Here is a 27,877-nt window from a genome sequence, read left to right on the forward strand (position 1 = left end):
ACGTTGTACCGGAAGCTCTCCGCCTAACTCAACTCATCAGAGAAATATACCACGTCAAGACAAAAAAACACCGACATGAATCAACCACCCAAAGAACCCTCATCCTAATCTAGGCTTCGCTTTCCATTACGCATTGCTCCATCTCCCACACCGTCTCCCACTCGTTGCCTTTGCCTGTCCCTCTCCCACCCACCCCGCACAGGTATAACGACAACCCCTCCCCTGCCCTTCCCCCCTTCATTGAGCCCAACTTTCCACCCGCTCATTGCGCGTTGGAGTCGGAGTTGCTAGGGGGTCTCATGGCAATGCCCAACCCGACGCCGAGGGCGATGACGATAGCGATCAAGATGCAGATACCGAGGCACCACCACTTGAGCTTGCGGGCGCGGAGGGCGCTGGTGGTGCTCTTCTTGATCTGGACGTTGGCGTTGTCCAGCTGCTTGGTCGTGTCCTCGGCCTTGGCGGCGACCTCGTTGATGATGGGGTCCTGCTGAATGATCTGCTGGCTGAGGATCTCGAGCAGCTCGAGCAGCTGCAGGATCGACTTCTCGATCTTGATCATGTCGTTGTGGCGCGCGCGCACGTTGCCGAGCACGGTTGCGCCGTGGCCGGTGCGGTTTGTTCGGAGCTGGAGGAGGGGGGTGAGGTTAGCGGTCGTTGTTTTTGTGGTGGCACAATTGGTGAGGGTGAATACGTACAGCGGTCTGGAAGATGCCCTCATCGCCCCAGTCGGCGTCGGCCGCCTGCTGCACCTCCTGCTCGGTCGCCTCCGGGTTGACGATGCGGTACTGGCGGGCGATCTGCTCGCGGAACCGCTGCTTGTACTGCTGCTCTTCCTCGAGATACTTTTGGATCGTGTCCTTGAAGTCGGAGTTGAGGCTCTCGAACTGCCGCTTCTTCAGCCCGAAGGTGCTGTCCGTCGTGCGCTCCGTGTCGGACTTCAGCTGCTGGATCTGGCTGCGGATCGACGTGTTCTTGACCTGGGTCGCCGCTACTAGGTCGTCTAGCTGCTGCCGCGCCCCGTCGTCGCCGCTAGCGAGCGCTTGCTGGTGTAGGGTCGCGATATTGTTGATGCTGGTCGTCAGGCCCTGGATGTCTTGGCGAATAGCCGACACGCGCTGCAAGAAGTCGTTTTGCGAGAGGAAGTGGCCGCCGCCCTGTTGCGGCGAGAGTGCTCCGTATTGTTGTTCTTGTTGCGGCGACCCATACTGATCTTCTTGATAAGGCGATCCGTACTGCTGCTGGGGTGAGCCATATTGCTGTTGGGGTGAGCCGTATTGTTGCTGGGGCGAGCCGTATGATTGCTGAGGGGAGCCATACGGCTGTTGCCCATAGGTATGCATTTCATGCTGTTCCTGTCACGCAGCCCGAGTCAGCGGCCAAATTCAATTCGCAATCCAGGGGTGTCGCCGCATGCTCTCGGTGGGTTGAAACAATCGTCCGAGTTCCAAAGCATCCCGCGCGACCCGGGGAAACACTCACTGGCTGGCCATAGCCCGCCTCGGCGCCCGGCCCTTGGTTGTAAGGGTTGTATGACATGGCCGCGCAATTGGATGGCCCTCGCTCGGTTGGACTTTTGCGGTTTCGTAACAATCGAATTATTTGCGCGCCCGCGAAAGATTGAGAGTTGTGGTAGTGCGCGGCTGGTTTTTTTTTTTTCGTCCGACAATGACGGGAGGAAGACAGGTTGAATAAGGCGGGCGGCCAGCCTTTTTGGCGAAATTGGCTTTCCTGGGGTGCAGGCAGCTGCTTCGCCCTCGGGCTTGCTGAGAGGTCAACTGTGGCTGGCCGTCGACGGCCTGTGCCAAGAAAGTTCAAGGTTTGGTCTCCACCACACGCTTACTCCACAGTTTATATCCACTCACGGCCAGAGTTCAGATACTGGGCCGTATTCTTGGCTCCACCGTGCAGGGATCAGATCTGACTTTGTAACGAGTTGCTGCACAAAGAGAGTTGCTGCTGCACAGCTGTGCAAAAAGAACACGAGGAATACATCGAGTCCGTTGACAAACAAGACAATCGCCCAGATCACCAAAAATCTGATTAAGGTCTCGAAATTGTGTAACTAACAGGTCCAATCGCCTCTAGCTCCCCGCTCGACAGAAGGGCTTAGCCACAGAACATTCAACAAGATGATGGCGTCACGTAACGAGGCTGAGGTAGTGGACCTGCAGGTCTCCACTTTCTGTTTTGCCTTCCGGTGTTGAACTCAGCCTTGGCTTGCGTGGGCTTCAACGGCGAGGCAGTGCCGGGGTTTTCCTCCAACGGGGCACCTGCAGAATGAAATCCTGTCGCCGGTTTGCACCAACTGGAACTGCGGCTGGACTGTCTCATTTTGTTGGTTCTTGATATCCCTCACCGCATACATATCGGCTCTTATCCCATGCAGCCCCCATTTCCGAGTGATCCCCCAAGAACGGAACCGGAACTGCTGACATTGCCGGGTATTATTGGCCTGAACGCCCGCAGATCTTTCCTGTCAAAGCACTGGGGCATGTTCTCTGCCGCCTAGATTTCCACAGATCCTCCGCCGGAGCCCCTTCAATTCGAATGACCGCCACCTTAACTTGGTGAACAGCGAAACAGCGACAAACCGCCCCAAACCAAAGAGCCGGAATGTCGCTTTTGAGTATAGCAAGTTCGTCTTTCCCCGACCTTCTCCTTTCTTCGTGCTCCTGGACCTAGGATATCGCGGTGAGGTGGGCATAGCACGCTTGCCGGCTCAGCTCATGTTTTGCGAGATGACTTGTTGCCTAACTGTCGGGTCCCTTGATATTGGGGAGACATATACTGATATGCCCTATGGTCAAGGTCTTCTGCCTGCCTCAGAAATAATTCTTCTTCCGGCTTGTACGGGTGTATTGGCTGAGGTGCCACTCCACGTCCGCATCCTTGTTTTCTAAGGTGCCCATGGTGATAGAGAATGGCCTCATGGTGAATCGCGGGCCAACTTCGCTCAGCTCGACAGAGTCGTAACTTGTCCTCACGTACACATGATGGCGTACTTCGATGCAGTCGTCCTGATTCATGAAGGTGATGACCCTGTTGCCGGCCGTCTTGCTGGCGGTCGCGTCTCGCGGAGGGAAGAGGTGCTTCAAGACTTTGACTATCCGTCGGCCGAGCGGGGTCTGGAAGTTTTCAAAAATCAAGTGGGGGTAACTCTCGCTGACCGTCCCTTTTATTGACCGCGGGATATCCGCTCGCAGCACCACGTTATGGAGTGACGCCATCAAGGTCGGCCCATGGGGAAAGTGGCTGATAGTGATTGCTGTTGGTGTGCCGCGGTGTTCGTGGAGGAGAATAACATCGCTGAGGCGTTCGCTCTGGGCGGACCGCACGAGTTCTGGGAGGACGAGGTTTCCGCGATTCAGCCGGATACCGGTCGGAAAGAGCAGCCGTATCTCTTTGGAGAAAGACATTAACCTAGAGCTTGGGTCTCGTGAAGTTGTCACCAGCACTCTCGGATCTGCGTCGGTCAGCAGCTGTCCGGCAGCAGGTTCCAGTCGGCCATTGAGCACATACCTACGACACCCGACAGCTCAGAGTATTCGTCGTCAATGTCGAGCGAGTCGTCACCAGCAACATCGCGAGACGCATCGTAGTCGTAGTCCTGCCGTAACTGCTTGTCGTTCGCAATCTCTGGGGCCAAAGGCTTCCCCGAAGCAAGGGCCGCTCTCAGCTGCGCCCGCTTTTCAGCAACTTCGGCATCTCGCAAGAGTACCGCTCGGCGGTAGAGGTAGTCTCTCCTCTGACGTGCTTGTTTGCGCTAAAGAGAGGGTCAGCATTAATCTTCTTAGTTCCATAGTAAAAGCGCTCACAATCATCTTTGTCCTCGGTGCGCCTCAAAAAAAAGAGAGGAAGTCCAGAAGGCCGGGTCCAAGACAAGACGCAAAAATTCCCCTGCGAGGCTGAACAACAGGGGAGTTCAGCGCTACCTTAAGCTGTGGGGCCCGCTGCAGTGGAGGGGTCCGCTAAAAAAAAGTCGAGAGCACAGACCTCACATTCCTTGCCTTGCCGAGCCGACATGCGATTTCTCCGCCCCGCCACTTGCAACAACTCCTCGTTGCTGGAGTGCCACTGCCCGCCAAAAAATCGCAACCCACAGCACGCGGCAAGGAAGCGGGAGATCAAGAGCGCAACACCAACGCATCACCTACCTTACAATAGATCCGGACTGGACAATCGACGTATTCACCGAGACGCGAGCTTGTGTCCGCTTATATTTCTACCAGCGATGATGTGACAGTTTCCACGCCCGCTTTCTCAATCCTAATTCGAAATACCGAGCCGGCATTGCCCGCCCTACATTGCAACCGAATTTGTTTTCAACAGTGGTGACTTGTAGGTTCCTTCAGCCACCCCTTTATCCCTTGCACGCCGATTGCGCTGCCACAGGACTGCCCTGTCAACACGGCGCACCTCGACGCCCCGCGATTCGATGTTTCTACATGTTTCACTCGTGGTTTAGTGACTGACAATCCCTCCTCATTTATAGCCGCCACTGTCCCTCCGCTATCCCCCCGATATGGAGGGCGCTTTTACCCACCTTGGGAACCACCTCGTTTCCGATTCCGCGGCCGCCATTAAAGCGGGCGGCTCCGACGAGCTTTCGAACATCGACCCAGACGAGGGCCTCCTCTACGGCGACTATGGAGGACGTGGTGCCCGCACCGGCCTAGGAAACACTAGACGCCGCCAGGATGACGACGACAACGAGACCGAGGTCTTCGACGATGATGACGAGAGCTTGGCGAGTGTCCCCGTCGATGGCATGAAGGGCCTCAAATTGAACGCGCCGGAGGAAGAGAAGGAGCTCCCTGCCCACGCTTGCGCGTGAGTATGCCGCTCGGCCAGACGGAGAAGAAGTTGGCTGACAGATGCTTTTAGGTACTGCGGCATTCATTCCCCAGCCAGCGTTGTGAAATGCCTTGCCTGCAACAAATGGTTTTGCAGTGCCCGCGGCAACTCCAGCTCTTCCCACATCGTCAACCACCTTGTTCGAGCCCGTCATAAGGAAGTTCAGCTTCACCCACAGTCCTCGCTGGGTGATACGATTCTCGAGTGCTACAACTGCGGAACCAAAAATGTTTTCATGCTTGGCTTCATTCCGGCGAAATCCGATACTGTCGTGGTTCTCCTTTGCCGCCAGCCCTGTGCCGCAAGCACCTCGACCAAAGACATGAGCTGGGATATCTCGAGATGGCAGCCGCTCATCGAAGACCGGTCCTTCTTGAACTGGCTCGTGCAGCCGCCTACCGATACTGAGCAGCTCCGAGCGAGGCATCTTACCCCGCCGATGATCGCGAAACTGGAGGAGATGTGGAAGGAAACCCCGGGCGCCACCGTGGCTGACTTGGAAAAGAGCGCCGGGGTCGACGACGATCCGCACCCCGTGCTGCTGAAATACGACGACCCCTACCATTACCAGAACATCTTCGGCCCACTCGTCAAGATGGAATCGGACTATGACAAGAAGCTCAAAGAGGCGCAGTCCGAGGACAATTTGCAGGTTCGCTGGGATGTCGGGCTCAACAACAAGAATGTGGCTAGCTTCATCTTGCCCAAGATCGAGTCGGGCGACGTCAAGCTAGCCGTGGGCGACGAGATGAGGCTCAAGTACAAGGGCGATCTCCGTACCCCGTGGGAAGGTGTGGGCTATGTGATCAAGATCCCCAACAACCAGTCGGACGAGGTCACACTCGAGTTGCGGAAATCGGGCAACGACAAGTCGGTCCCCACCGACGTCGCCACGAACTTTTCGGCCGATTACGTCTGGAAAGCCACGTCGTACGACCGGATGCAGTTCGCTATGAAGACGTTTGCCGTGGACGAGATGAGTCTCTCTGGCTACATCTTCCACAAACTGCTGGGGCACGAGGTCGCAGTGGCTCCGATGAAGACGCAGATGCCTAAGAAGTTCCACGTCGCGGGCCTACCGGAACTGAACCACAGCCAGATCACGGCCATCAAGACGGTGCTTTCGAACCCGCTCAGCCTAATCCAAGGCCCTCCGGGCACTGGCAAGACCGTCACGTCGGCGACCATCATCTACCATCTGGCCAAGATCAATAACAGCCAGGTCTTGGTATGTGCGCCATCCAACGTCGCGGTTGACCAGCTGTGCGAGCGCATCCACCGCACCGGCTTGAAGGTGGTCCGGTTGACGGCCAAGTCGCGCGAAGATGTCGAGTCGTCCGTCAGTTTCTTGGCCCTTCACGAACAGGTCCGCATGAACGATTCCAACACGGAGCTCACCAAACTTGCGCGCCTAAAGGCCGACCAAGGCGAACTGTCGTCCCAGGATGAAAAGAAGTTCAAGCAGCTGACTCGTGCTGCCGAGCGCGAGATCCTTAACAACGCGGATGTCGTATGCTGCACCTGCGTGGGCGCTGGCGACCCGAGGCTTTCCAAGATGAAGTTCCGGAACGTCCTCATTGACGAGTCAACGCAGTCTGCTGAGCCAGAATGCATGATCCCGCTCGTCCTGGGCTGCAAGCAGGTGGTACTGGTAGGCGATCACAAGCAGCTTGGCCCCGTCATCATGAACAAGAAGGCGGCCAAAGCTGGTCTAAATCAGTCTCTGTTCGAGAGGCTGGTGAAGCTGAACCTGACACCCATCCGGCTGAACGTGCAATACCGAATGCACCCCTGCCTCTCGAAGTTCCCATCCAACATGTTTTACGATGGCTCACTTCAGAACGGCGTCACGGTCAGCGAGCGGCTCAGGACGGATGTAGACTTCCCCTGGCCGGTTGCCGATACGCCCATGATGTTCTGGTCAAACCTCGGCAACGAAGAAATCTCGGCATCTGGCACGTCTTACCTCAACCGTACCGAGGCTGCCAACGTCGAGAAGATCGTCACACGTTTCTTGAAGGCCGGCGTGAAGGCCCTCGACATCGGTGTCATCACTCCGTACGAAGGCCAGCGGAGCTACATTGTCAGCACCATGCAGAATACCGGCACTTTCAAGAAGGAAACATACAAGGAGGTCGAGGTTGCATCTGTGGACGCGTTCCAGGGCCGTGAGAAGGATTTCATCGTGCTGTCCTGTGTCCGTTCCAACGATAACCAGGGCATCGGTTTCCTGTCGGATCCCCGCCGTCTCAACGTCGCGCTCACTCGCGCCAAGTACGGTCTGGTCATCATCGGAAACCCCAAGGTTCTCTCCAAACACGAGCTGTGGCACCATCTCCTCGTCCATTTCAAGGATTGCAAGTGCCTAGTCGAGGGTCCTCTTACCAACCTGCAGACGTCTCTGCTGCAGTTCAGCCGACCCAAAACTGCCTTCCGCCCTCCCCGGTACCCCCAACAAGCTCAGCATGTTGCGAGCGGCTATCCCAACGGCCGGCATGGTGGCGCGAACGGCTCGACCAGGGATTATGAGACGGGGTCGATGCTCTCGTTCATTCCAGATGACGTGTCGTCCATCCACAGCTCTGCCCTCGGCGGCGCCGGGCTAAGCTCCGCCTATCCGCACATGTTCTCGAACTTCCACCCCGAGCAGTGGCCGGGCTTGCCGGGTGTGAGCGCAGGTGGCCGCCCCGGCGCGAAGAGCCGCGGTCGCGGTGCCGAAAGCATCGCGGGCGAGAGCGTTGCCAACAGCGAATTCACCGACGCCAGCGCCAGTGTCATTGGTGCCAAGGGCGTCGGTCAAGGGGGGGCCAGTCTCGGCGCCGGCCTTAGCGAGGCGATTGGCGCGGCGAGGCCGACCTCTTACAGCCAGAGCGATCGTCTTAAGCAGTACGTCGAGAGCGGTGGCCGCATGGGGGCCGGCAACGGATATGGACGGCGCTTTGACGATGACGAGAAGAGCGTCAGCACCGCTTTTGCCAGTCAAATCGGATCTGGGTTCGACTGAGAGTTGAAATGGAATCGTTGGTGGTTTACTTCTATGCAAACCAAGGACAGACACAGGTACCGCACTGAATCCTAGGAGCAGCAGCCTACCTACCCGCCTCCACTCTCCGGACGCCGTCGAGCACGCGACCTCGGGCTCATCACAGAACTCGCAGCCCAGGAAGAGTTGGGTAGATGCTTTCCAAAAGCACACCCTCTCAACCGGCCGGGTACTCGCCCTTGAGCCGTCCGCCGCAGATTATTGCCCTGCGTTGGCCAAGCCATCACGCTTGACACCGCTCGCACGAAGAGCTCGATCAGCCTTGTCAGTTGTGACTGCAAGCCAGGTTGCTGGGAACTCTTAGGTCGGCATGTATACCAGGACAATTGAGAAGGAATAGCTCACTGAGCTGTTTGGGGGCAGTCGACGGAGCAGCCACCGGCATTTGGTGGGAACGGCCATTCTGTTCTGCCCCCGGGAGGTCGGAGGACAGGCTTAGCAGAGAATGGAGGGAAAGGGGAAGAAGCCGCTCATTTTAGGCCGAGGCAAGCGTTCACTTCACAGCAAAACGGGAGCCCAGCTTAGGGCTCTTGTATGATCCAACTGCCTTTAGCCACTCATTTTCTAAGGCAGTTGTTGGCTTTCTCAAAATGATTAGCACGCAGACAAACACAGGCAGAAAAGCAACAGACATTCGTTCTTTCACCGGGAGTTCGCCGCGGTGCATAGATGTTTCAGATGTCAGGGGTGACTCCCCGTTTCCGCCATGCCTTCGTCCATGTGCTCCCAGCGGCGGCTAACTCTTGATCGAATAGTAATGCCAAATTGTACCCACAGGACGCGCGGGATCCACGGGGCGCTTCAATCCACCACTCGATCTAAGCCAACGGATGAAACACAAGCAGTTTAACTCTTGGCGGGGCACCACTCCTAACGCCTGAGGGCAGTCGTCACTGGTGTCTAAGCGCGAAGTTGCATTCCGAGATCTTGAATCCAGGCTCGCAGCTGGCCAGACTAAGCCTCTTTCTCCTTGAAATAGACGGTCCCCGTTTCGCCTCACTTGCTTCTTTTGTTCTGCTGTCCCTCTTCACCTTTCCAGCTAACCAATATTGCTGCCCAACTGCTTGCCACTCTCGTGTTCCTTCCTGAACCAACTGAATTCTCGCCCTAGAAGCCAGCTTGGCACCCTGGAACTATTCGATCCCATCCCCATAAGTACCTGTACCAAATAAATACTGAGGTTGCCACTCGACTGCAACAACTCTGCTCTCTACAACCCACCTCATCAGTCCCAGATATTTCTTGACACCACCACCCTTGAGCTAACCCCTCATATTTTTGGGGTGTTCTTTAATTTACCGCCCTTATAATTTATTGGGAATTTATTTCCTCTATTTTTCAAGATGGCATCACCGGAAGCTGTCCCAGCGGCCGCCGCCCCCAAGCAGAACGGCACCGACTCGCCGGCCAAGCGGAGTATCGAGAGAAAGCCAGTTGCAGCGGGGCAGCCGACATCCCCGCCCCGGGCCACGAAACCGGCGTCGTCAGCGCCCGCTCCAGATACAGCAGCAAAGTTGGAGGCCGCAGCAATTACAGGCGATGACGGCGTCAACCCCCTCGACTTTGAAGGCTCGGTCGAAACCAACCACGACCTCCCCACTCTAGAAACCATCCGCAAAATCGACAACTACACGGTGCTGGACCGCGATGGCAAATCCCACACCTTCCGGAGTTTGTACACCGGCCGCCACACCGCGCGACGAGTCCTGATCATCTTTATTCGGCACTTTTACTGCGGTGTAAGCCACCCCCCGATCCCCCCTCCCCCTAGAAAAAGCAGCAGCAAAAAGAGAATACTAACCCCTCCCCCCTCCAACACAGAACTGCCAACAATACCTGCGCACGCTCTCCGAATCCATCACCCCCCCTTCCCTCCTCGCGCTCCCCCACTCCACCTTCATCTGCGTGATCGGCTGCGGCGACCCGGCCCTCATCAACATGTACGCCGACGCGGCGGCCTGCCCCTTCCCCATCTACGCGGACCCCACGCGGCGGCTGTACGCCGAGCTGGGCATGGTGCGCACGCTGGCGCTGGGCGCCCGCCCCGCGTATATGAAGACGCATCTGCTCAAGAGCAGCGCGATCAGTGTGGTGCAGGGGCTGAAGCAGATTGGGAAGGGGCTGGCGTTGAAGGGGGGGGATGGGAAGCAAGTGGGGGGCGAGTTTTTGTTTGAGCCCGTGGAGGTGGAGAGTGGGGAGGGCGGGAGGAGGCGGGTGGTGGTGGCGTCGACGCCGGTGGGGGTCGAGCCGCCGAAGGCGTGGGCTGCTGCTGAGGATGGTGGTGGTGAGGGGGAGGGGAAGGGGGGCAGGTCGGAGACGAGTTTGGATGGCAAGGGGGAGCCGGATGCGGAGGGGGAGGATAAGGTTGTTACGTGGTGCCATCGCATGAAGAATACCCGGGATCATGCTGAGGTGCCGGAGCTGATGGAGGTGTTGGGGCTGGATGGGGATGGGCGGCCCGTGGGGGATAAGGAGCGGTGGGAGCGGGCTGTGAGGGAGAGGAAGGGGACGGGGGTGAGTGTGGCGGGGCGGACGAGTAAGGAGGTCGGTGAGTCGGGGGCGTTGCTATAAGCCGTCAGGTAAGAAGGGCTTGGGGGGGGGGGAGGGGGGAGATGAGAGGTCTCCGTCATGAGCTATGTTTTAATTGGTTTCTTGGTATGGTGTTTGGAGCGTGGGCATTGTGTTTATGATTAGATGTAAATGATACCGTCTTCTCTCTACAGTTCTGAGGTGAGCGGGGATGTCTCCGCCCATGCATGTTAGTGCTCCCCAGTGGCTTGACTGTTGTATAACGTACGGGAACTTTGCCCTGTCGCTCTGCTGTGACGACTTAGATGGTTGCGTCGCGGCGGCCACGGTCGTACAGGTGCGCGTTAATCTCAACAATCAGCTACGTGGGCCGTATCTAGATGCTAAGGAAGGGACACAGCAACTCCGTCCTGCAAACTACTGCAAGCAAGTTGGTCTGCGATATCTGCCGCAGATCCGCGGAGATGAGCCCAGCCTCTTGATGGGTTGCCGACGGCGGATAACCGAGTGTTGGTCGTGCGGTTTAAGGTGTGAACAACATGTCGTAGTAAGTGATACCTGGGTGTTTGCTCGTTAAACCTTCGGGTTGTTTCGCCAGTGCAACGCATACCATGTTCCGCTTTGGTAAGAGGTGGTGCTGGCACATGGTAATGACTGCTTTTTAGTACCATAACCCTTCTCATCCCAGTTTCATCGTCTCTTTCTCAGCCATCCTCTTGTAAAGCCCCTTCGACGCCAAGAAGACAATGTGAAAGTAGCTAAAATGCCACCCGTATGCGCCATCCCAGGCACTCCCGACCTCTACGGCATGGGCATCCGCGTCTCGTTCTACCTCCTCTGGTTTTTTGTTCTCATCGGAGAGCGGTGTCACGAACATCACGCCCAAGTTCCCCGGGCTGCCGAGTTGGTCCTCGCCTATGCCGTCTTTCTGGGCTTGGCCATGGCGGCTTCGGGTGGGTATCTCTTTGCTGCCGAGGTGTACATCGCCCTGCTACTTATCTCGACCACGGTCTATCTTCTCGTTCCCCGCCACACCACGGATCTAGTCGCGTGGATCCGCCCAGACCTTGGGCTCGGCACACAACGTGGCAGATTTGGCTTTATTGCAGCTGCTCGCTGTCTCTTCGTTCTTGTGGTCATCAGCTTGCACATGTGGTTCTGGGGAGCTGGTGTCGACTCTGAATCGATCAACCGAAATTTGAGAGACCAGGGCGGGTGTTGCCCGTGTGAACTACCGCAACAGGTCGGCTTTGCTTTCGGGCCGGTCGAGATGCATAGCGGCGGGTTCCGGGCCATGAACGTTCTTCTGATGTTAGCGCTGCTCGCTGGGGGGGTGGTTATTGGCGCGATGAAGGCGGGACTTATCAGGAAAAAGAAGTCGAGGCGGCAAAGGAGAGCTAAGTATGGCATGGCTGTCTTCTTTTGTATTGTTTCTTAAACTAACAGTGATAGTCGATCTCGAATTCGCATATTGAAAGAGGTTGAAACGTTCGGCGGTCTGATAGTTGCAAGTATTCTCGTCGCCGCCATTGAACTAACCATTCAATGGAACGGAATCTCGGCCGCCGTCAACCAAGTAACGACCGCCGCTCAATTGATACCCCTCGGAATCGTCATAGGGTTGATCGTGGTATTCTTGTACGATCTGAGAAGCGGTTCCTCTAGAGAAGAGGGTAGCAACGGTGGAAGCAGCGGAAGCTACATCGGCAGTGGTGGTGTTGGCAATGGCAACAATGGCGGCAGCAGCAGCTCGGGCGCAGTCTCTTGTAACCCATCCTCGTCTTCTAGTGGCTGGAGTGGCGTTGCAAGATATTCGAGGTTCGTGTGCACCAGAGATGGGAGTAGTTGCTTAGGAAATATACTGACTGGTCTCCAGACCCTGGGCTCCTCCTTCTTCACGTCCATTTTATCCACATCCTGTGCAGGCTTTTACTCCTGTCTCGGCCCCCTATCCTCCTCCTCCTACGGTGGAGTCTGGCACATCCAGTTTAAATCAGGTCTCTGCTGCTTCTCAGAGCTCCAACTCTGGTTCACATCCCCCAGATCCTCCTGACGACCTTACATGCAAGCCTCCTCCTCGCACCCCGCCGGCACCGCCCCCACCCCCTGCAGCAGCGGTAGCAGAACCCGAGGCCACAGAGGCTAGTTTACCTCCAAAGCCTAGGATTATTGATGTATCGCCTCCAAAGAAGCCGCGACCGAAGGGGCCGAGACCGATGTCAATCCCTGAGTAGCACCCGCCAGCGTCGCCTTGGGGGCACTCCTGAAATCTGCTTCCCAAGAAGGGTCAGATGTTCACGTTGAAAACGATGGCACAAATACACCGTCTTCCAGAGCTCCGCCATCAAAATTAGAGTCACAAAACCCATCGAAGAAGGGAAAAACAGATCCGTTCAACTATTTTCAACAATGCAGACGCCATTTGATGAAGAAGTATTCTAGCACCTAACTTGGAAGGCCTTCAATGTGGAGTGGTGTGATGGCTTACAAGAGAGGTAGGGCAACTTGCCCTTGGACTTCGTCGCGCCTTCCTCTATGGAAATCAGGCAACCAACTCAGCCACATGGAAATCCCTGACAAACTTTGACAATCGAGGTGAAAACCCATTCTATCTATCGTTTATGAATTCGTTATCGTTCCGAACTCCTCTCGATTACAACACATCAGCGCTTAGCATGGGTTAGAGGGCAAACTAGCACTCTCACCCCCCACAACATACTTTTACCATGCGTCCACCAATCGATAGACCGCCCCTGGAAGAGCCATGGGCTAAGAGACTTCGAGTGACAAGATCTCGAAGTGTCAAGTCCCAGGAACGGCGGGGCTCGGATCATCTCCCCTCCCCCAAGCCGACAAACCCAAGCAGTACCGACAACGTCCCGTCCTCCTCGTCATCTATCGACCACAAGGCACAACAAACGCAAAATACAGTCCAGTCTCTCCGGGAACGCCTCGCCCCACTGCCCAAAAAGCCCACACCTATATCGCCGGCAGAAGATGTGGCAGCCAAGAAACCGCCTTCTAAGCCTTCCGTTGCCCCCTTTTTCCGACGCATCGAGGCCGCCTTCCAAGACAAGCCAGCAACCGCCATCAAACCAAACCACGTCACTACCACCGCCTCAAGAGTCCCGGCTCGCTCCCCCTCCCCAAGCGCAGACGATCTAATTCAGCAACTTAAAGGTTCTACCCCCCCCCTCCCCGGCACCCCCAGCTCCCTTCCCCCCCGTTTCCCCAGCAACCAGACCCCCAAGCCCAAACTAACCCCTGACGCCGCACCCGGCACACGAAACGAGCAGAGCACTACCTCCAAACAGCCACGACGCTGCACAAGAGCGCCACGCTGCGACTGGCCCAGACGCACGCCGACCTCACACGTCAGCTGACGCGGTCGCTCACGGACGGGGGCGCCGACGCGGCCTTCCTCGACGAGACGGAGGTGCGCATCAAGAAGCTGGCCCAGCCGCTGGACAAGTTTCGCATCCGCTCGCAGCAGCGCGGTGCTGATGGGGTGCTGCGCAGCGAGGAAGATGCCGTGGGCGAGCTGGTCGCCCGCGCGGAGGCGCAGGTGAGCGTGTTTGAGACGGAGGTGGCCGGGTTGTGGGCGGAGTGGACTGCTGCGGAGGGGGAGGTGAAGGAGTTGTTGAAGGGGGTTGTGTCGTTTGTTGGTGTTTCTTGGGGAGGGAAGGGGGGAGGTGGAGGGGGCGCTGGTGGGGTGGATAGGGGTGATGAAGGGGAGGTGATGGTGAAGCGGTTTAGGGAGGCGATTGAGAGGGAGATTGCGGAGGCTGAGGAGGAGGTGGTTGAAATTGGGGAGGAGGCAGTGGGGGTGATGAAAGATATTGAGAAGGTGAGTTGGGAAATGATGTTAAGGAGTGGTGGGTTGCTAACTAAGGAGCAGGATTTTAGGAAGGCTACGCTGCCCGATTTACACACTTTCTTTCAGTCCATCGACGAGCCGTGAAGTTGGCAGGGAAGCTGGGCTGGCCATTTGGTAGAATTTGGGGCTGTTTGTGTGTGCTGGGATTTTATTCAACTTGCTTCTTTCTTACCATGACTTGAGAGAAGTTGCTTAAAATGATGTACAGCGCCATGTTGACCTAAGCCCAATCATGAATGTGGACCACAGCTGTTGCCCCTCATGTGTTAGTTCTTTGGACCGATCACAGTTTGAGGCCCATCACCTGAGCGGCCCGTCTATTCATTGATCCGTCCCGTACTCAGCCCAACGCAGCCTGGGAGTGCCCCCGCTTGAATGGCCGCGAGGGCAGTCTAAGTCAAGCAGACTGTCCCAACTTTGCAAGGGATATTCACGTTCGTCTTGTACTCGGCCCTCCATAACGAAATCATTCTTTTCTAAAGGTGCTAAGAATGGATACCGTATGTACCTATTCTATTCCGCTATCCACCGGGAGACAGGATATATTCTGACTCTTCAGACCGGCGATGTTGCGCGATCTGGACAATACGAAGCTATCGTGTTCGGCTCGTTGCCAGCGGCGGATAGGGACTGGAAATTATTATGGAAACCGGCATCACCTTTTGCTCATACATGGATAAAGATCGACGGAGAGGAAATTCCGCTGGAAACCCTACGGAAAGAAGGGCAGTCGGTGATTGTCCCAGCGGGCAAAAAGGTCCAAGTGCTTCGTATGGAAGTGAAGGTTGAAGAATTGTAGGGCTGGCTCGTATATGGACTCTGCTTCCACCCCGCACTTTGTTGTTAATAGGTGGCCTGGCTCTATCAATTGCTCTTGTTGTACCTCAATAAATGGTCTGTCGGCCGAGATGTCTCGGCTCGCTTCGAGACGCCGCTGTCAATATCACGCCTATTTCTAAGTCCCCAAATCCCCAACACCTAGTCGGAAAAGGTCTGTAACCTCATTTTTGTAGAGACTAGTTTACCGTCCATCAAATACCCAACCAACATCACACTGTCTAGATACTAGTCGCCTTGTAATCACGAGACAGTGATCCCTTTCGTAAGCGAACTAGTTGTTTACAGTTCCTCAACCCTAGCCTCCATGCGAATCACCATGACGCTTTTCCCTGCCGGGATTATCGCAGAACCCCCTTCCTTTCTAAGTTCTTCAACCGAGACGTCCACTCCGTCGATTCTTACACATGCCTGTACAAAGGGGGATTTGGCTTTCCATGTAATCCTCCTATCCCGGTCCACCGCTTCGATCGGATGGAGGAGCATGACCTCGTATTCTTGCTCGTGAGCCCGCTGAGGAGCAGGGACAGCCTCACCCTGAGACATTCTTCTGGTGTCTGGAGATCGTACCGCTGGCGTCCTCACTAGCCCTGACGGCTGGGTCGAGTGCTGGTCGAGGCTCGGAAGATCGGAGGACGGGGCGGACGGGCTATTCACCGAGCTGGGGCGGTGACGCGTGCGTCTCTGAGACAAGTGCTTTTCCTGAATCGGGGCATCCGCGTTAGCTCTTCACCGGGCAGGGCCGTACTAGGTAGAAATACCTTTTGAAGCACTTGCACCTCCCTGCTCTTCTGCCTCTCCCCTACTACCTGTGACTGACTCTCGGGGAGGTATCGTTTAGGGTTGGGTTGTGGGAGTGTGGGCTGGTGCAAAACGAAGAAGCGTCCCGGTGTGCCCGTCTCAAGGCCCAACTATGTATGTACCTTAAAAGATGGAAAGTCATAGGGCGGGGGGAGGACCGCGAACGAATTAAGGGGGATTCCGGCCCGGGGAAGAAACATGCGCGGCCCGGCATCTGCATCCCGATGAATCGGGATGCCGACACGGGGATTGGGCAGCTAGGAGACCAATAGACCCGAAGCGAGGCAGAGAGCAAACCTGTGAGTTGACAGCGGGGAGGGGCAGCTACTTTTATGTAACCGGACTACGCAGCGGTTGGAGCAGTCGTGTGCGCTCTTTCTCCCCTAAAGGTGGTTCATGTAGAGAGAGATACCCTGGTGTTAATAATTGTGACTTTCTCACTCCCGAAAAATGCACCTGTATCGCATGTTGATATGTCTACCAACTCTAAGCCTGTATGCCGCTAATTCATGACATGCTCAACCGCCCGCCCGCCCCAAACGCCTCTCTTAAAAAGCCACTTTTGGCCGCACACAGCGCGGCACTGACTCTAAGCAATGCAAGAAAGAAATACCCCCAAATTCGAATTTACTGCTTCTCCTCGACGACGACGCCCCACGGGTGCTGCTCGTTGCCGTACATGATGTCGGTCATCCAGCCCTTGATCTTGGCCGTATACTGGCCGCTCTCGCCCTTGGCCATGGGGATGTGGACGTCGTGCTCGCGGTGGCGGATCTGCGAGACGGGGCAGATGAAGAACTAAAAAGGTGTGAATGTCAGTCAACAGCTCCAATGTGAAACATGGTAAATATGAAAGCGAAGAGAGAGAGAGGGAACCTACCGCTGTGCCAGCCGCAAACGACTCGACCAACCTGCCCTCCTTATCCGCCTCAATCACCTCATCAATGGTATACTTCCGCTCCACCACCTCCACCTCGCCCTTCAACCGCTCACGCGCCAGCTCCACCACACTCCTCCTCGTCACACCATCCAGGATCAGCTTGTCATCCAACGGCGCCGTGACCATCTCCAACCCGCCCTCCTTCGTCCGCCACACCACAAAGAAGTTACTCGCGCCCGCCTCGGTACAGAACCCCTCGGGCCCATACAACCACAGGATCTGCCCAAACCCGCGCGAGCGCGCCTCGTTCGTGGCCAACAAACTCGGCCCATAGTTGGCCCCGACCTTGGCGTACCCAAACCCGCCCACCCACGCGCGGATCATGTCCTCCGGGTTGGTGTGCAGCCGCATCCCCCCCGCGGGGGCATCCATGCGGGGCATGAAGGACGCCGTGATGAAGAGCAGGGCCTCCTTGGGGGCCTGGACGCCGAGCTGGGGCTGGGTGCCGATGACGGCGGGGCGCAGGTACAGGTAGGAGCCCGGCCGGTCGCGCGGCAGCCACTTGGGCCCGTCGACGGCCATGAGCGCGAGGATGAGCTTCTCGAGCTCGGCGGGGGGGAAGCCCGGGAGGGAGATGCGGAGCGTGGACATCAGCATGCGCTTGGCGTTGAGGTCCGGGCGGAAGAGGCGCAGTCCGCCGTCGTGCCCGCGGTAGGCTTTGAGCCCTTCGAAGCATTCCGTGGCGTAGTGCAGGACGGAGGCGGTCGGCATGAGGGAGAGCGGGCCGTAGGGCTTGAGTTCCGGGGTGGCCCAACCTGTGGCCGCGTTCCAGCTGACGGTGATCATGTGGTCGGTGCAGATGGTCTCGTTGCCGGAGCAGGCGGCTACTTCGTCCGGGACGGTGCGGGCCGTGGGGTCGGCCCGGGTGATGGTCAGCTTGGAGGCGTCTAGACCTGGGAGGGTGCTGGTGCCGTTGCCGTTGATGTGGCCCGTGGCGCCGTTGCTGTGCCCGTTGGTCTTGCCGTTAGCCAGAGCTGGCTGCTCGGCGATCTTGTGCTCCATGGCGGTCGAGGTGAGATCCTCTGCCGTAGTGTTTTGGGGGATCATGGTGGGTGGATGATGTGGCCGCGTCTTGTCTCTTGGGTTATGGATGGTGAGGATGTGGTGGTGCCAGACAAAGAAAGTCTTCTTAAGGGCAAGATGGCAAAGAGAAGGAAAGTGAGTGTTTCGGGGGGAGTCACGAGGGGGGCGAACCAAGACTTTTTAAGTCTCGGTCTAAGAGCTCAAGTGACTACAACTTGCTAGTAGGTACCGGGGTGTGGGTTTCAAGGGCAGTCGGCTTCAACTTTTGAAGACTCATGGCCGATTGGTCAATTCGTTGCCCCCAGAGTTATCCGCACGGCCAGCCTCGTCGTTGATAGGGCGTGCGGAGTTGGCAGGGGCCTGTACGTGTACATGGTAAACAAGTGCAGAGATTCTGTACCTGCAATACCGAGATTCCGGTTCCCTGTGCCGGAGGTTTCCGCTCTTGGGTGGGCGGTGACCCATCTCGCCGGTCTGATTTGCTGAAATAATAGATAAATGACCTACATACCACGTATGATGACAAGAATACCAAGAATGTTCCCTTACTATCTGCAAGGGCGCTGGCACTGTGTTTGCCGCATACAATGTGTGACTATTCGATATCGGTCTTCATCCTCCCCACGTCGATACCCCATCACGCCTCCGAGAAACGGAGTCTCGAGCCATCTATCTTTGAAGTGGCGTTGACTGTTCTTTGGCATGGCGAACATGGCATCCTATTTTCAGTACTTCTTGACTCATAGGCGGTGGGATTGGTGGCTTCATCTGAAAAGATGTGGAAAAGCCGAGTCGCGAGGTTGTGGAGTCGTTTGAGAATGGCCGAGTTCGCAGGTGAGTCCCTGCAGAGGCTTCGAGATGCAACATCGGACGCGTGACAGATTGTCCACCGGGTCAATCGCTGATTTTATCATGTCAATGGTGTTCAGGATCCACTGAATCCCGACACAACGCGCTGGAAAGCGTTGCGCTTTCTCTTCCAAGAGCCAGGATCAAACTTTCTAGACAGTTTATCAATTGGCCCGCCTGTAACCGGCGATAGGCGCAGTGGTTAGCGGACAGATACCGCCGCACTGCCTGCACGTGCCCGCCACACCGCCCAATCGGGAGCTTATCGCAGCGACCCCATTGTGCCCCACCAGGCCTCGAAGTCCGCCCCCAAGAACCCCGAGACCCCCAAACAATGAAGAAAATGCCCCGCAGTTTCACAGCGCCGACTCGCCCTGCCCGCCGTCGCGATCGGCACGCTAGTTGGCCGTTTCGTGGCCGTGTCTCACCCCGCCCGTGCTACCCGATCGAGGTCGGAAGCGGTGTCGAAGCTGGGCGTGTCTGGGCGTGTTCAGTCAGCTGGACAATCATTCAGTCATTAACAAGTCATCGCGCACTTGCTCTCTCCACAGCTTCATTCCAGGATTTCCCTTTCTCCATCTCATCTAGGTCGATAGCTGAAGGCCTGAAGGTCTGAGGGGGTGCGCGCACATCAACCATGCCCCGGCCACTGCTCCGGGTCGCCGGTGCCGGTGCCGGTCAAGGCTCCACGTGGAGGCCGGATGACCACCGGAACCGGTAAGGACGTCAAACCTGTCGAACGCCCGAGGCCTCTCGCCAACAACAGCAGCCCTACCTTCTTCAGCATCCTCACGAAATTTGACACGCGTCGAGGCCGGTTTTCCGGCGAGCGCCAACAACCCATCGTCGTGGCCTCAGGGGGTCCCTTAGCGCCTTGGTCGGCGGTGCTGAATCAAGCTACTCTCGAAATGTCACAAAAGAGGACGAAGGCCCGCCCGCGTTTCGCTCCCACTCGCTCCCACTCGCTCCCACGGATAAATAGCCTTCCGCATCGAGTGATGCCAGATGGCACGACGGGAGCAGAGACCTGCATAATGGGGGCCTGCCGCCGTGATTGGACCCCCCACTCATGGCGATGTGGTGCGGTTGTCGCCCAACCTCTATGCCTGAACTCAGCTCCAGCTTCACAAACACACTCCCCGAGGTCTATCCATCTGCTCATGGTGATGATGATGATGTCGTTCGTCTCTCCTGTGAGAGCCATTGTGTTCTGTTTTTAAAGCAATTCTCTGTAGTTTTACCCCTGAACCAATTCTTGATGGTTTTGATATTCGTAAACCCGCTTTTTCTTTCTCTTCCCCCCCTCCCAATCCGCCAACGCCATGTCTAAAGACGCCAAGGACTCATCCAAACCCAAGCCCGACGGCCTCCGACAACCTCAAAGAAAAGACTCGCTTTCATCTGTCTTGTCATGGGCGGGCAAGATCACCACGTCCAAGCCTCCGACCTCCTCGTCTTCTCCATCAACCCCTACACCGTCTCCCTCTACCCAGCATCACCATCATCATCCCCCCGCCAACGGTACTAGGCAGCGAAGACACAGCCATAGCACCAGCTCCGACTCAAAAACGAAGGCACGTAGAGGTTCCACAGCATTTCGAAGATTTTCGTTTTCCTTCGCGACAACGATCCAGGATGGGGCTAGTACTAAGACGAGACATTCAAAGACACCCATGACACCAGACCCAAAAGCCTCTCCGGGGACCTCCAAGGCCGGCAAGAGCAGCTCCTCCGAGAAAGTAAACAAGGCCGCCGCCCCCGACAGCCAAGATGGCAAGCAGCATTCCGCCCCGTCCCGCCCGCAGAGTGCCGGAGACAAGCCAAGGTAATTTTTATTGCTTGTCTCGTTTATTACCTCAATGTTGATTTCTAACAACGTCTCTCTAGGTCCCCCTTAGCGCCCATACCTATGCCCAAATCCATCCTCCGGTTTTCTAGTCCGGATGGTTACAGGCGCCACAGCCAGTTCGGCACCCCAGCAGCAGCAGCAGGCGAACCCACCAGCCCCGGCCTCCCCCCTTCCCCCGCAACCCCTACCTTCGAAACCGTACTCTCAGCCCCCGACTCGCCCCCTCTAACCTCATCACCCACGTCGCCCACCCAACGGCCCATGTCCCCAGTCAACCGGCCCATGTCTCCCGGCACGACGGTGCGCTTCGCCAAAGCGACCGTGCACCGCGTCGAGGTCGGGCCCGGCCGCCGCTTCCTGCCCGTCAAGCGCAAGAGCAAGAGCACGCTGACCTACATCTCCCCGCTCGACCCGGGCGCCCAGAAGAGCGCCCCCAAGACCATGCTGCAGAGCCCCACCAAGCTGCGCCGCCACCAGGAGAACCAGGCCGCCATGGGCCGCTACTGGCTCCGCACCGAGGAGGAGGAGGCCCAGTGGCGCGCCGAGGCCGAGAGGCGCGCCGTCGAGGAGGCTGAGCGGTACCGTAACGAACCGGCGAGCCCGCCGCCGCGGCCGGCGGTGGGTGCTGCAGCTAAGGTGGAGGGGGCGGTGAGCAGGGGCAGGGAGGAGATCGACAAGCTGCCGCTGTTGGATGGCGGCGGGCCGGCGGGGTTGGATAAGGTCGAGGAAGAGACGGTGGCGGGGTCGGACGACGAGGATAGTGATGGCGAGGCCGGCGTGAGGTGTGATGCGGAGGACGACACCGCGTCCGTTACGTCGAAGGGGTCGAGGAGGTCGATCAACCTGAGGCCGAGTGCCAGCATTGTCGCGCTGCGGGCGGCTAGGGCGGCTGCCGCAGCGACAGAGTCGGGCAACAACAGGCCTGCGGAAATCAAGTCCTTCTCCGAGAGGCTGGCCGAGAAGCAAGCCGCCGAAGAACGCCGAAACCGACCAGGCTCCCCAACCATCCCCGCCAAGTCCGACGCTGAGAGCTCCAAGTCGGCCCGCTCCTCCACCAGCTCCCTCGTCAAAGAGAAGCCGGCAGCAGCAGCAGCAGCAGCAGCAGCAGCAACAGGCGCAGTATCGGGCCGCTCTAGCAGCACCAGCACCAACAGCAACCCCAGCGGCAGCAACAATGTGCCCAGCAGCACAGACGAGAAACTCACCAGAACCCCGTCCCGCGAGAAGGAAAAGGAAAAGGACAAGGCGAGGGACAGGCCACGGGCGTTGACCAGCTCCAGGTCGTACATGAACCTGCGGTCGGCCAACGACAGGGCCCAGAAGCTGTCTGCCTCGCGCTCGGCGGGCCATGTCGGCAACAGTGCCAGCCACGGCAGCAGCAATAGCAACAGCAGCGGCAACACCCACAGCCACAGCAACAGCAGTAGCAGCGCTGGTAGCGGCGGCAGCAGCGGCAGCAACAACAACAGCAACCCCAACAGCAACAACCATTTGCATTTATCAGGGCGCAGGGGCAGGCGGTATTTTGACGACCACAAGCAGGGGATTACGGCCTAATCGGGTTCTTTTTTTTCCCCTTCCTTTCCCTCTATGATGTCAGGGAATCATGCATATTTCGGCGATGGCGTTCGTTCCTCTTCGGTCATTTTACTTTCTCCCATGTCCAAACCACCGGCGGCACTCTTTGTTTTCGCGTTGTCTCCTCACAGACTCTTTTCATATTTCTCCATCGGCATCTCGGTTTACTGCATGGCATGGCATGGCACGGTATAACGGTTATGGTTCCCGGTCTTTTTCTCTTCTGGGGGCTCTTTCCCCCTTCCTTCCCAGGCGTCTTATATTTATCAGGGGACAAGGCTGTTAAGAGTAGAGGGAGAATTTCTTCTTCATCACGATCCGGATCGCGAGTTCGGCTATAACTATCTATACCAGACATTCAAACTCTAACCATCTTGGAATGAATACCAACGACATTTCCATCATCCGTTCCGTTATGCAATGAGGATATCTTTCTTTCCATGCCCAGAAAACCCCGCCGTCCAAACGCCACCGCCAAAACCATTCACTGATGATGCTTCCACTTCGGGCCACTTCAGAGTCGCATTTTCCAACACCCACTCCTCGCCCCTCGCGCTTCCCTCCGCACCTTACCACCCTCACAACCCTCACCACCCTCACAACCCTCACCACCCTCACCTCACCACCGTCGCCCTCACCACCCCCACTCCCACATCACCTCACATCAACCCACTCAACACCACCCGCCCCACACTAGCCACCTCCGCCCTCCCGCCCCCCCTCGCCCCATCCTCAAACTCCCTCACCGCCGCCTGAATAAACAGCTTGCGAATCCTTCCATCCGCCTTCGTAAACAGCTCCGCCACCGCGCCACCACAGTCCCGCGCCGTCGGCACCAGGCTCAGCAGCCGCGAGTAGGTATCAATCAGCACGTCGCACAGCGTGGCAAAGGTCTCGAAGAAATCCGGGTCGAAGGGTAGTGTGGGGGTGAGGAGATAGGTGTACTCCTCCCCCGGTAGCAGGTCGACTTCGGATGCGCCGAACGCCATCACGCCGCCGGCGGTGGCGTCGGCGGTTGCGGTTGCTGCGCCCGGGACGGTGGGGGTGGGGGTGGGGTTGTTGGGGTTGGGGGTGGTGGTGCCCGGGGTGGTGGTGGTGGTGGTGGGGCCGCCGGCGCCGGGGTTGTTGCTGTCGACTTGTTCGAGGGTGTAGCCGATGCTGGAGGCGTCGCTGGCCTCGCGGCCGGCGGCGGAGCTGCTGCGGCGGCCCTTGGAGACGGGGGCCGCGGCGCGGCGGAACATTTGCGGGATGCGCGTGCGTGTGAGGGACGTGGCTGCGATGCCGGTCTCGGTGTGGATTTGTTGGAAGGCGTCGAACTCGGCCAGGAGCGTGTTGAGAGAGCGGAGGAATTCGACGGGCGTGTGCGAGTTGAGGTCGATGACTGCGGGGAGCGAGATGCCCAGCAGGAGGTAGTTGGTCGCGCGCCGGCCGAGTTTGCGCGCGTCGAAGTAGGGCATGCGTAGGAGGTCGGGCTTGTCGAAGAGGAGCGTGTTGAACCAGTAGATGCGCCCTTCGTGGCTGTTTGGGGTTGTTAGTGCACTGCTGTCTGGGGGGGGGGGGGGGGGGGGAGGTTGGAAAAGGGGCCTGTGGGGGAAAACTCACGCTTTTCGTAGATAGTCGAGGGTTGATATCCTCTTGGTCGCTGTTTCTTGTATGTGTTGGTGGACGACGTTCAGCTCACCGCCCTGCTGTCCCATGCCGCTACCACTGAGCATAGACCCGGAGCCGCTGGCGTTGTAGCCGGGTATCGGCGTCGCGGCGCCGCGGCTGAGCATCTTCGTGAGGCCGTCGGTAGTCTTGGGCGAGGGGTCGGGGAGCGGTGGAACGGGGTCTTCGAAATGCAACTGGGTCGTAGAGGGGCGGCGGTGGGCAAGATTGGGTATAGCAATTCCGCCGCCATCAGCTGGTGGCCCGGGATTCGAGGCGGCCGAGTCGGCACGGCGGCGCTTGGCCTTCTTGCTCGGCGACGACAAGAAAACAAAGGACGACTTGCGGCCAAACGAAGGCTTGCGGTCCTTGGTTAGCGTCTTTGGCTGCCGGGGGCTTCCACCGGAAACCTCCTCGGCCGGGCTCGTCGGTTGCTGGGCTGTTTTGCTGGTGGGGGAAAGCGGGGGGTTTGGGTTCGAGGCCGGGTTTTTGGTGTTGTCGGTGCCGCCGCCGCCGCCAAAGAGGGACGAAAAGAAAGGGGCGGCCGACTGCGTCGGAGTGGCTGCCGAGCGCTGCATGTCGTGCGTCTTTTAGAGTTAGGCGGCCCTGTTTAGGTAGCGAAATGCAGCGCTGTCATTTGCTGCCGCTGTTTTAGCGTCCCAAATCGGGCAGGAGGCGCCGCTGGGCTGGAAGGTGGGGGATGCTAGGGTCTTCGCTCTCGCAAAAGGCGGTTCAGCTTTGAGGAAGAAAACTTCGAAGACGGTGAAGATTGTTAAAAACCAACATCAAGATGAAGATAAAGGAGGAGGGTGGAAGGGGAGGGAGTGGCAGCGGCCCACTGGCATTAAAGCTGTCCCATGGTAAAAGACTGTGGTAGAGGGTGACGGCAGAACTTCAGGGATCTTCCAGGCGCTGTGCTAAGTCGACAGGGTCTGTTGACCCATGTCATCCCATCCCATCCCATCCCATCCATCGCAAGAGAAGCCTTTCACGGCATGAAAAGCGGCGTGGATGGGTTGCGATTCAGCCGCCAGAGGCAGTCACACAGTCTATCCAATCGCCCTGTGATGGGTTTGTAGATCCCCGGATAAGCCGCGGATGGTTTCGCAAGGTATTACTACTCTACATGGGAAAGGAAGTATAAAATGATTGAATCTAGGTGATTCGGCTGTCTTGCCCGACCGATGCCTCGGGCATCCATCATGTCCATTGCGTGAGAAAGCAAAAGCCAGGCCATCCCGCCTTCTGGGCAGATAGCCTGAGTTCCCAAGCGAGACTTCGAAGTACCTACCTGGTGCAATGCGGACCTACCTAGAAGTGGGGGAGGGGCACGAGGGGCAGTCATGCCCAAGAGCTGTGGATGGGCACCTTTAGGGCCTCGCTTGCAGGCTTGATTCAGAGCTCCGCAATCGAGTCTCTGAAATGAGCAAGCAGCCACATTGCTTTTCATCACCAACCCCTTTTGTCCAGAGTCAATTGTCACTTCAAATTGGCGCACTGACACGGCCTATATATATTCCACCCACAGCATCGACGCTACGTCATTGTCTAGCCCAAGCCCCTCCTACTTTAGACCTTGGACAGTCTGCATCTCTATTTGAGTTGAACTCGATTCACTCGAATAACTGAACAATGTCTGCTACCGAGAATGTACTGCCCCCAGGTGATCCCGCCCCCGAGCTTCTCGACGGGCGTCTCTGGGTTGACGGCTGTTTTGACTTCTTCCACCATGGTAAGCTTCCAGTATTATGCGGCTGGGTCACCGGTTGCTAACCAGTTGCTAACCCCCGCAGGACATGCTGGTGCTGTAGTCCAAGCCCGCCAGCTGGGCGACGAACTCTACGTCGGCATCCACTCCGACGAGGCCATCCTCGAAAACAAGGGGCCTACGGTTATGAATCTCAAAGAGCGGTAATAATCTCTCCCCCATCCCCTCCCCTCCCCCCTCACACACCCCACCACTAACCCCCCCACCAGCCTCCTCGCCATCGACGCCTGCCGCTGGGTGACCAAGTCGATCGCGCACGCGCCCTACGTCACGCAGCTCGACTGGATAAGCCACTTCGGGTGCCGGTACGTGGTGCACGGGGACGACATCACGTCGGACAGCGGCGGCGAGGACTGCTACCGGTTCGTCAAGGCGGCCGACCGCTTCCGCGTCGTTAAGCGCACGCCCTCCATCTCCACCACCGACCTCGTCGGCCGCATGCTGCTGTGCACCCGCGGCCACTTCATCCACTCGCTCGAGCGCACCCTCGCCGGCCTCGAAGGCTCCGGTACCGAGGCCGAGCGCCGCGCCGAGGGCCAGGCCATGGCGGAGCGTGTCCGGTTGTATGCGACCGATGAGACGGCGAAGCGGCCTGGTGCGGATGTCTGGTTTTGGGGGGCCGATAACGGGTTTAGGGAGCTGTTCAAGGGTGTGGGGCCGAAGCCGGGGCAAAGGGTGGTGTATGTGGATGGAGGGTTTGATCTGTTTTCGAGTGGGCACATCGAGTTCTTGCGGTTGGTAACCGAGGCGGAGGAGGAGCTCGCTAGGAAGGACGGCTGGTACTCGGAGCAGGCCGTGAACGAGAGGAAAGGCAAGGGCGCCGACTACGGCCCGGCGTTCGTCGTGGCGGGCGTCCACGACGACGAGGTCATCAACAGGTGGAAGGGTGTCAACTACCCCATCATGAACATTTTTGAGCGCGGTCTCTGCGTTTTGCAGTGTCGAGTAAGTTTGCTTGGAGCTGTTCGAGAGGGCGTTGGCTAATAACTTTGCAAGTACGTCAACGCTGTCGTCTTTGGCGCCCCCTTTACGCCCACCAAGAGCTACCTCACCTCGCTTCCGTGGGGCACACCAGATGCTGTCTACCACGGCCCGACATCCTTCATGCCATTTACCGAGGACGTCTACACGGAGCCCAAGGAGATGGGCATCTACCGCGAAATCGGCCGCCACGAGTTCGAGGACGTCAATGCCGGAACCATTGTGCAGAGGATAATGAAGAGCCGAGACCTTTACGAAGCTCGGCAGAAGGCCAAGGGGATGAAGGCCGATCTCGAAGCTGCCCACAAGGAGCGCGAGTTGCTCGAGGAAGAGCAGCGCAAGAAGGAGGCGGCGCGGTAGAATGCGCGCCGTTGAGTCATGGTCAGGAACCAGGTGCTTTTAAGTTCAACCACAGAATGGGAGCAGGATAAAAGGAGCGATTGGCTTCAACAGGCCTCAGAACTGTTAAGTCTCCATAGACATCAAATTAACAACTATCTAATATGAAATAAAATACAGGATTGGACAGTCCATCAGATACCATAACGCATTTTGAGTCATCAACGGGGTCACACGACGATTTACGCCGGCTCCACCTCAGAGCTTGACTCTATAAAGGTTTATCATCACCTAGACTGTCCGATCCTTCAGACCCCGTGTCAAGCAACCAGCAGCATGGACAAGGGACCTCCCGCGAAGCCTAGAGTTTGTGTTTGTCCAGCTGGGCGCCGACCGCGAGACGCGGGACTGAAACGACCCTGTGTTGGTTGAAGCCCCCCTCGCACCAAGAATGAGCCCCGTCGAGTTACTCGCCGCTGTTTCCAGACGGCGAGCAATCGCATTTCTGTGAAATCGTGACGAAATCTCTCGAGCCAGCCATGACGCTCCCAGCCCAGACCGGACCAGCGGCAGCCCACCATCGACCAGTTACCCTGGCAACAAGTACAGCAAATCACGTCCCAGACAGCCAGAGCGCGGACTCATATCTTCGTCCTGATGATGGCTCCGGCCCGGGAATCGGACTGCTGCAAACCTTGTACCAGAGAAGTCGGCCGACTTTGGAGTGATGAGCCGGGCGGTGCCAGACAGGCAAGGAACAGGCGGCCGAGATCAGCCGCAGTGCTTCTATGGCGGCGCGTTTCCGCGACCAGCTTCCTAGTGAGGGAAGGTGGGTGTCCGGGGACTTTTCCCAAAGCTTGTGAAAAATGAAAGAGCAGATACTCTCTCCGTATGTGAGCTTCGAATAGCGATTTTTTGGACGAGGGGGACTTGGAGAAAGAGGAAAGAAAAACAATCCA

General features: G+C 57.6%; 9 protein-coding genes across 9 annotated transcripts; 5 read left to right on the plus strand and 4 right to left on the minus strand.

Annotated features, from left to right (window-relative positions):
• Positions 1-4: 4 nt before the first annotated feature.
• On the minus strand, positions 5-1,539 carry F5144DRAFT_643165 (t-SNARE; the record flags this gene model as incomplete). Its single annotated transcript, XM_066792809.1, has 3 exons — positions 5-628; positions 699-1,322; positions 1,483-1,539. The coding sequence occupies 3 exons, from the start codon at positions 1,537-1,539 to the stop codon at positions 263-265; spliced, it is 1,047 nt and encodes a 348-aa protein (XP_066647237.1). The 3' UTR covers positions 5-262.
• A 1,286-nt stretch (positions 1,540-2,825) lies between these two features.
• On the minus strand, positions 2,826-3,824 carry F5144DRAFT_600290 (anticodon-binding protein; the record flags this gene model as incomplete). The annotated part of the gene is made up of 3 exons (XM_066791065.1): positions 2,826-3,466; positions 3,523-3,766; positions 3,819-3,824. The coding sequence occupies 3 exons, from the start codon at positions 3,822-3,824 to the stop codon at positions 2,826-2,828; spliced, it is 891 nt and encodes a 296-aa protein (XP_066647238.1).
• A 437-nt stretch (positions 3,825-4,261) lies between these two features.
• On the plus strand, positions 4,262-4,965 carry F5144DRAFT_144339 (uncharacterized protein). The gene is made up of 2 exons (XM_066782413.1): positions 4,262-4,341; positions 4,496-4,965. Exon 2 carries the CDS (start codon positions 4,526-4,528, stop codon positions 4,835-4,837), a length of 312 nt encoding a protein of 103 aa, XP_066647239.1. The 5' UTR covers positions 4,262-4,341; positions 4,496-4,525; the 3' UTR covers positions 4,838-4,965.
• Positions 4,966-9,243: 4,278 nt separating this feature from the next.
• On the plus strand, positions 9,244-10,471 carry F5144DRAFT_600292 (AhpC/TSA antioxidant enzyme-domain-containing protein; the record flags this gene model as incomplete). Its single annotated transcript, XM_066791066.1, has 2 exons — positions 9,244-9,639; positions 9,722-10,471. The coding sequence occupies 2 exons, from the start codon at positions 9,244-9,246 to the stop codon at positions 10,469-10,471; spliced, it is 1,146 nt and encodes a 381-aa protein (XP_066647240.1).
• Positions 10,472-11,192: 721 nt separating this feature from the next.
• F5144DRAFT_643191 (uncharacterized protein) lies at positions 11,193-14,390 on the plus strand (the record flags this gene model as incomplete). Its single annotated transcript, XM_066792810.1, has 7 exons — positions 11,193-11,806; positions 11,882-12,247; positions 12,417-12,603; positions 13,206-13,428; positions 13,744-14,057; positions 14,205-14,276; positions 14,328-14,390. 7 exons carry the CDS (start codon positions 11,193-11,195, stop codon positions 14,388-14,390), a joined length of 1,839 nt encoding a protein of 612 aa, XP_066647241.1.
• Positions 14,391-16,571: 2,181 nt separating this feature from the next.
• F5144DRAFT_590895 (aminotransferase) lies at positions 16,572-18,372 on the minus strand (the record flags this gene model as incomplete). Its single annotated transcript, XM_066790203.1, has 3 exons — positions 16,572-16,742; positions 16,825-17,841; positions 18,274-18,372. The coding sequence occupies 3 exons, from the start codon at positions 18,370-18,372 to the stop codon at positions 16,572-16,574; spliced, it is 1,287 nt and encodes a 428-aa protein (XP_066647242.1).
• Positions 18,373-19,839: 1,467 nt separating this feature from the next.
• Positions 19,840-22,205, plus strand: F5144DRAFT_144484 (uncharacterized protein). The gene is made up of 3 exons (XM_066782414.1): positions 19,840-20,330; positions 20,424-20,581; positions 20,644-22,205. Exons 1-3 carry the CDS (start codon positions 20,079-20,081, stop codon positions 22,160-22,162), a joined length of 1,929 nt encoding a protein of 642 aa, XP_066647243.1. The 5' UTR covers positions 19,840-20,078; the 3' UTR covers positions 22,163-22,205.
• A 637-nt stretch (positions 22,206-22,842) lies between these two features.
• F5144DRAFT_627676 (uncharacterized protein) lies at positions 22,843-24,408 on the minus strand (the record flags this gene model as incomplete). The annotated part of the gene is made up of 2 exons (XM_066792303.1): positions 22,843-23,701; positions 23,786-24,408. 2 exons carry the CDS (start codon positions 24,406-24,408, stop codon positions 22,843-22,845), a joined length of 1,482 nt encoding a protein of 493 aa, XP_066647244.1.
• A 750-nt stretch (positions 24,409-25,158) lies between these two features.
• F5144DRAFT_507156 (uncharacterized protein) lies at positions 25,159-27,112 on the plus strand. Its single transcript, XM_066786483.1, has 4 exons — positions 25,159-25,562; positions 25,624-25,741; positions 25,808-26,543; positions 26,595-27,112. The coding sequence occupies exons 1-4, from the start codon at positions 25,463-25,465 to the stop codon at positions 26,937-26,939; spliced, it is 1,299 nt and encodes a 432-aa protein (XP_066647245.1). The 5' UTR covers positions 25,159-25,462; the 3' UTR covers positions 26,940-27,112.
• The last annotated feature ends 765 nt before the right edge of the window (positions 27,113-27,877 follow it).

Source organism: Chaetomium tenue (assembly GCF_020726465.1).
Source record: "Chaetomium tenue strain MPI-SDFR-AT-0079 chromosome Unknown F5144scaffold_2, whole genome shotgun sequence".
NCBI lineage: Eukaryota > Fungi > Ascomycota > Sordariomycetes > Sordariales > Chaetomiaceae > Chaetomium > Chaetomium tenue.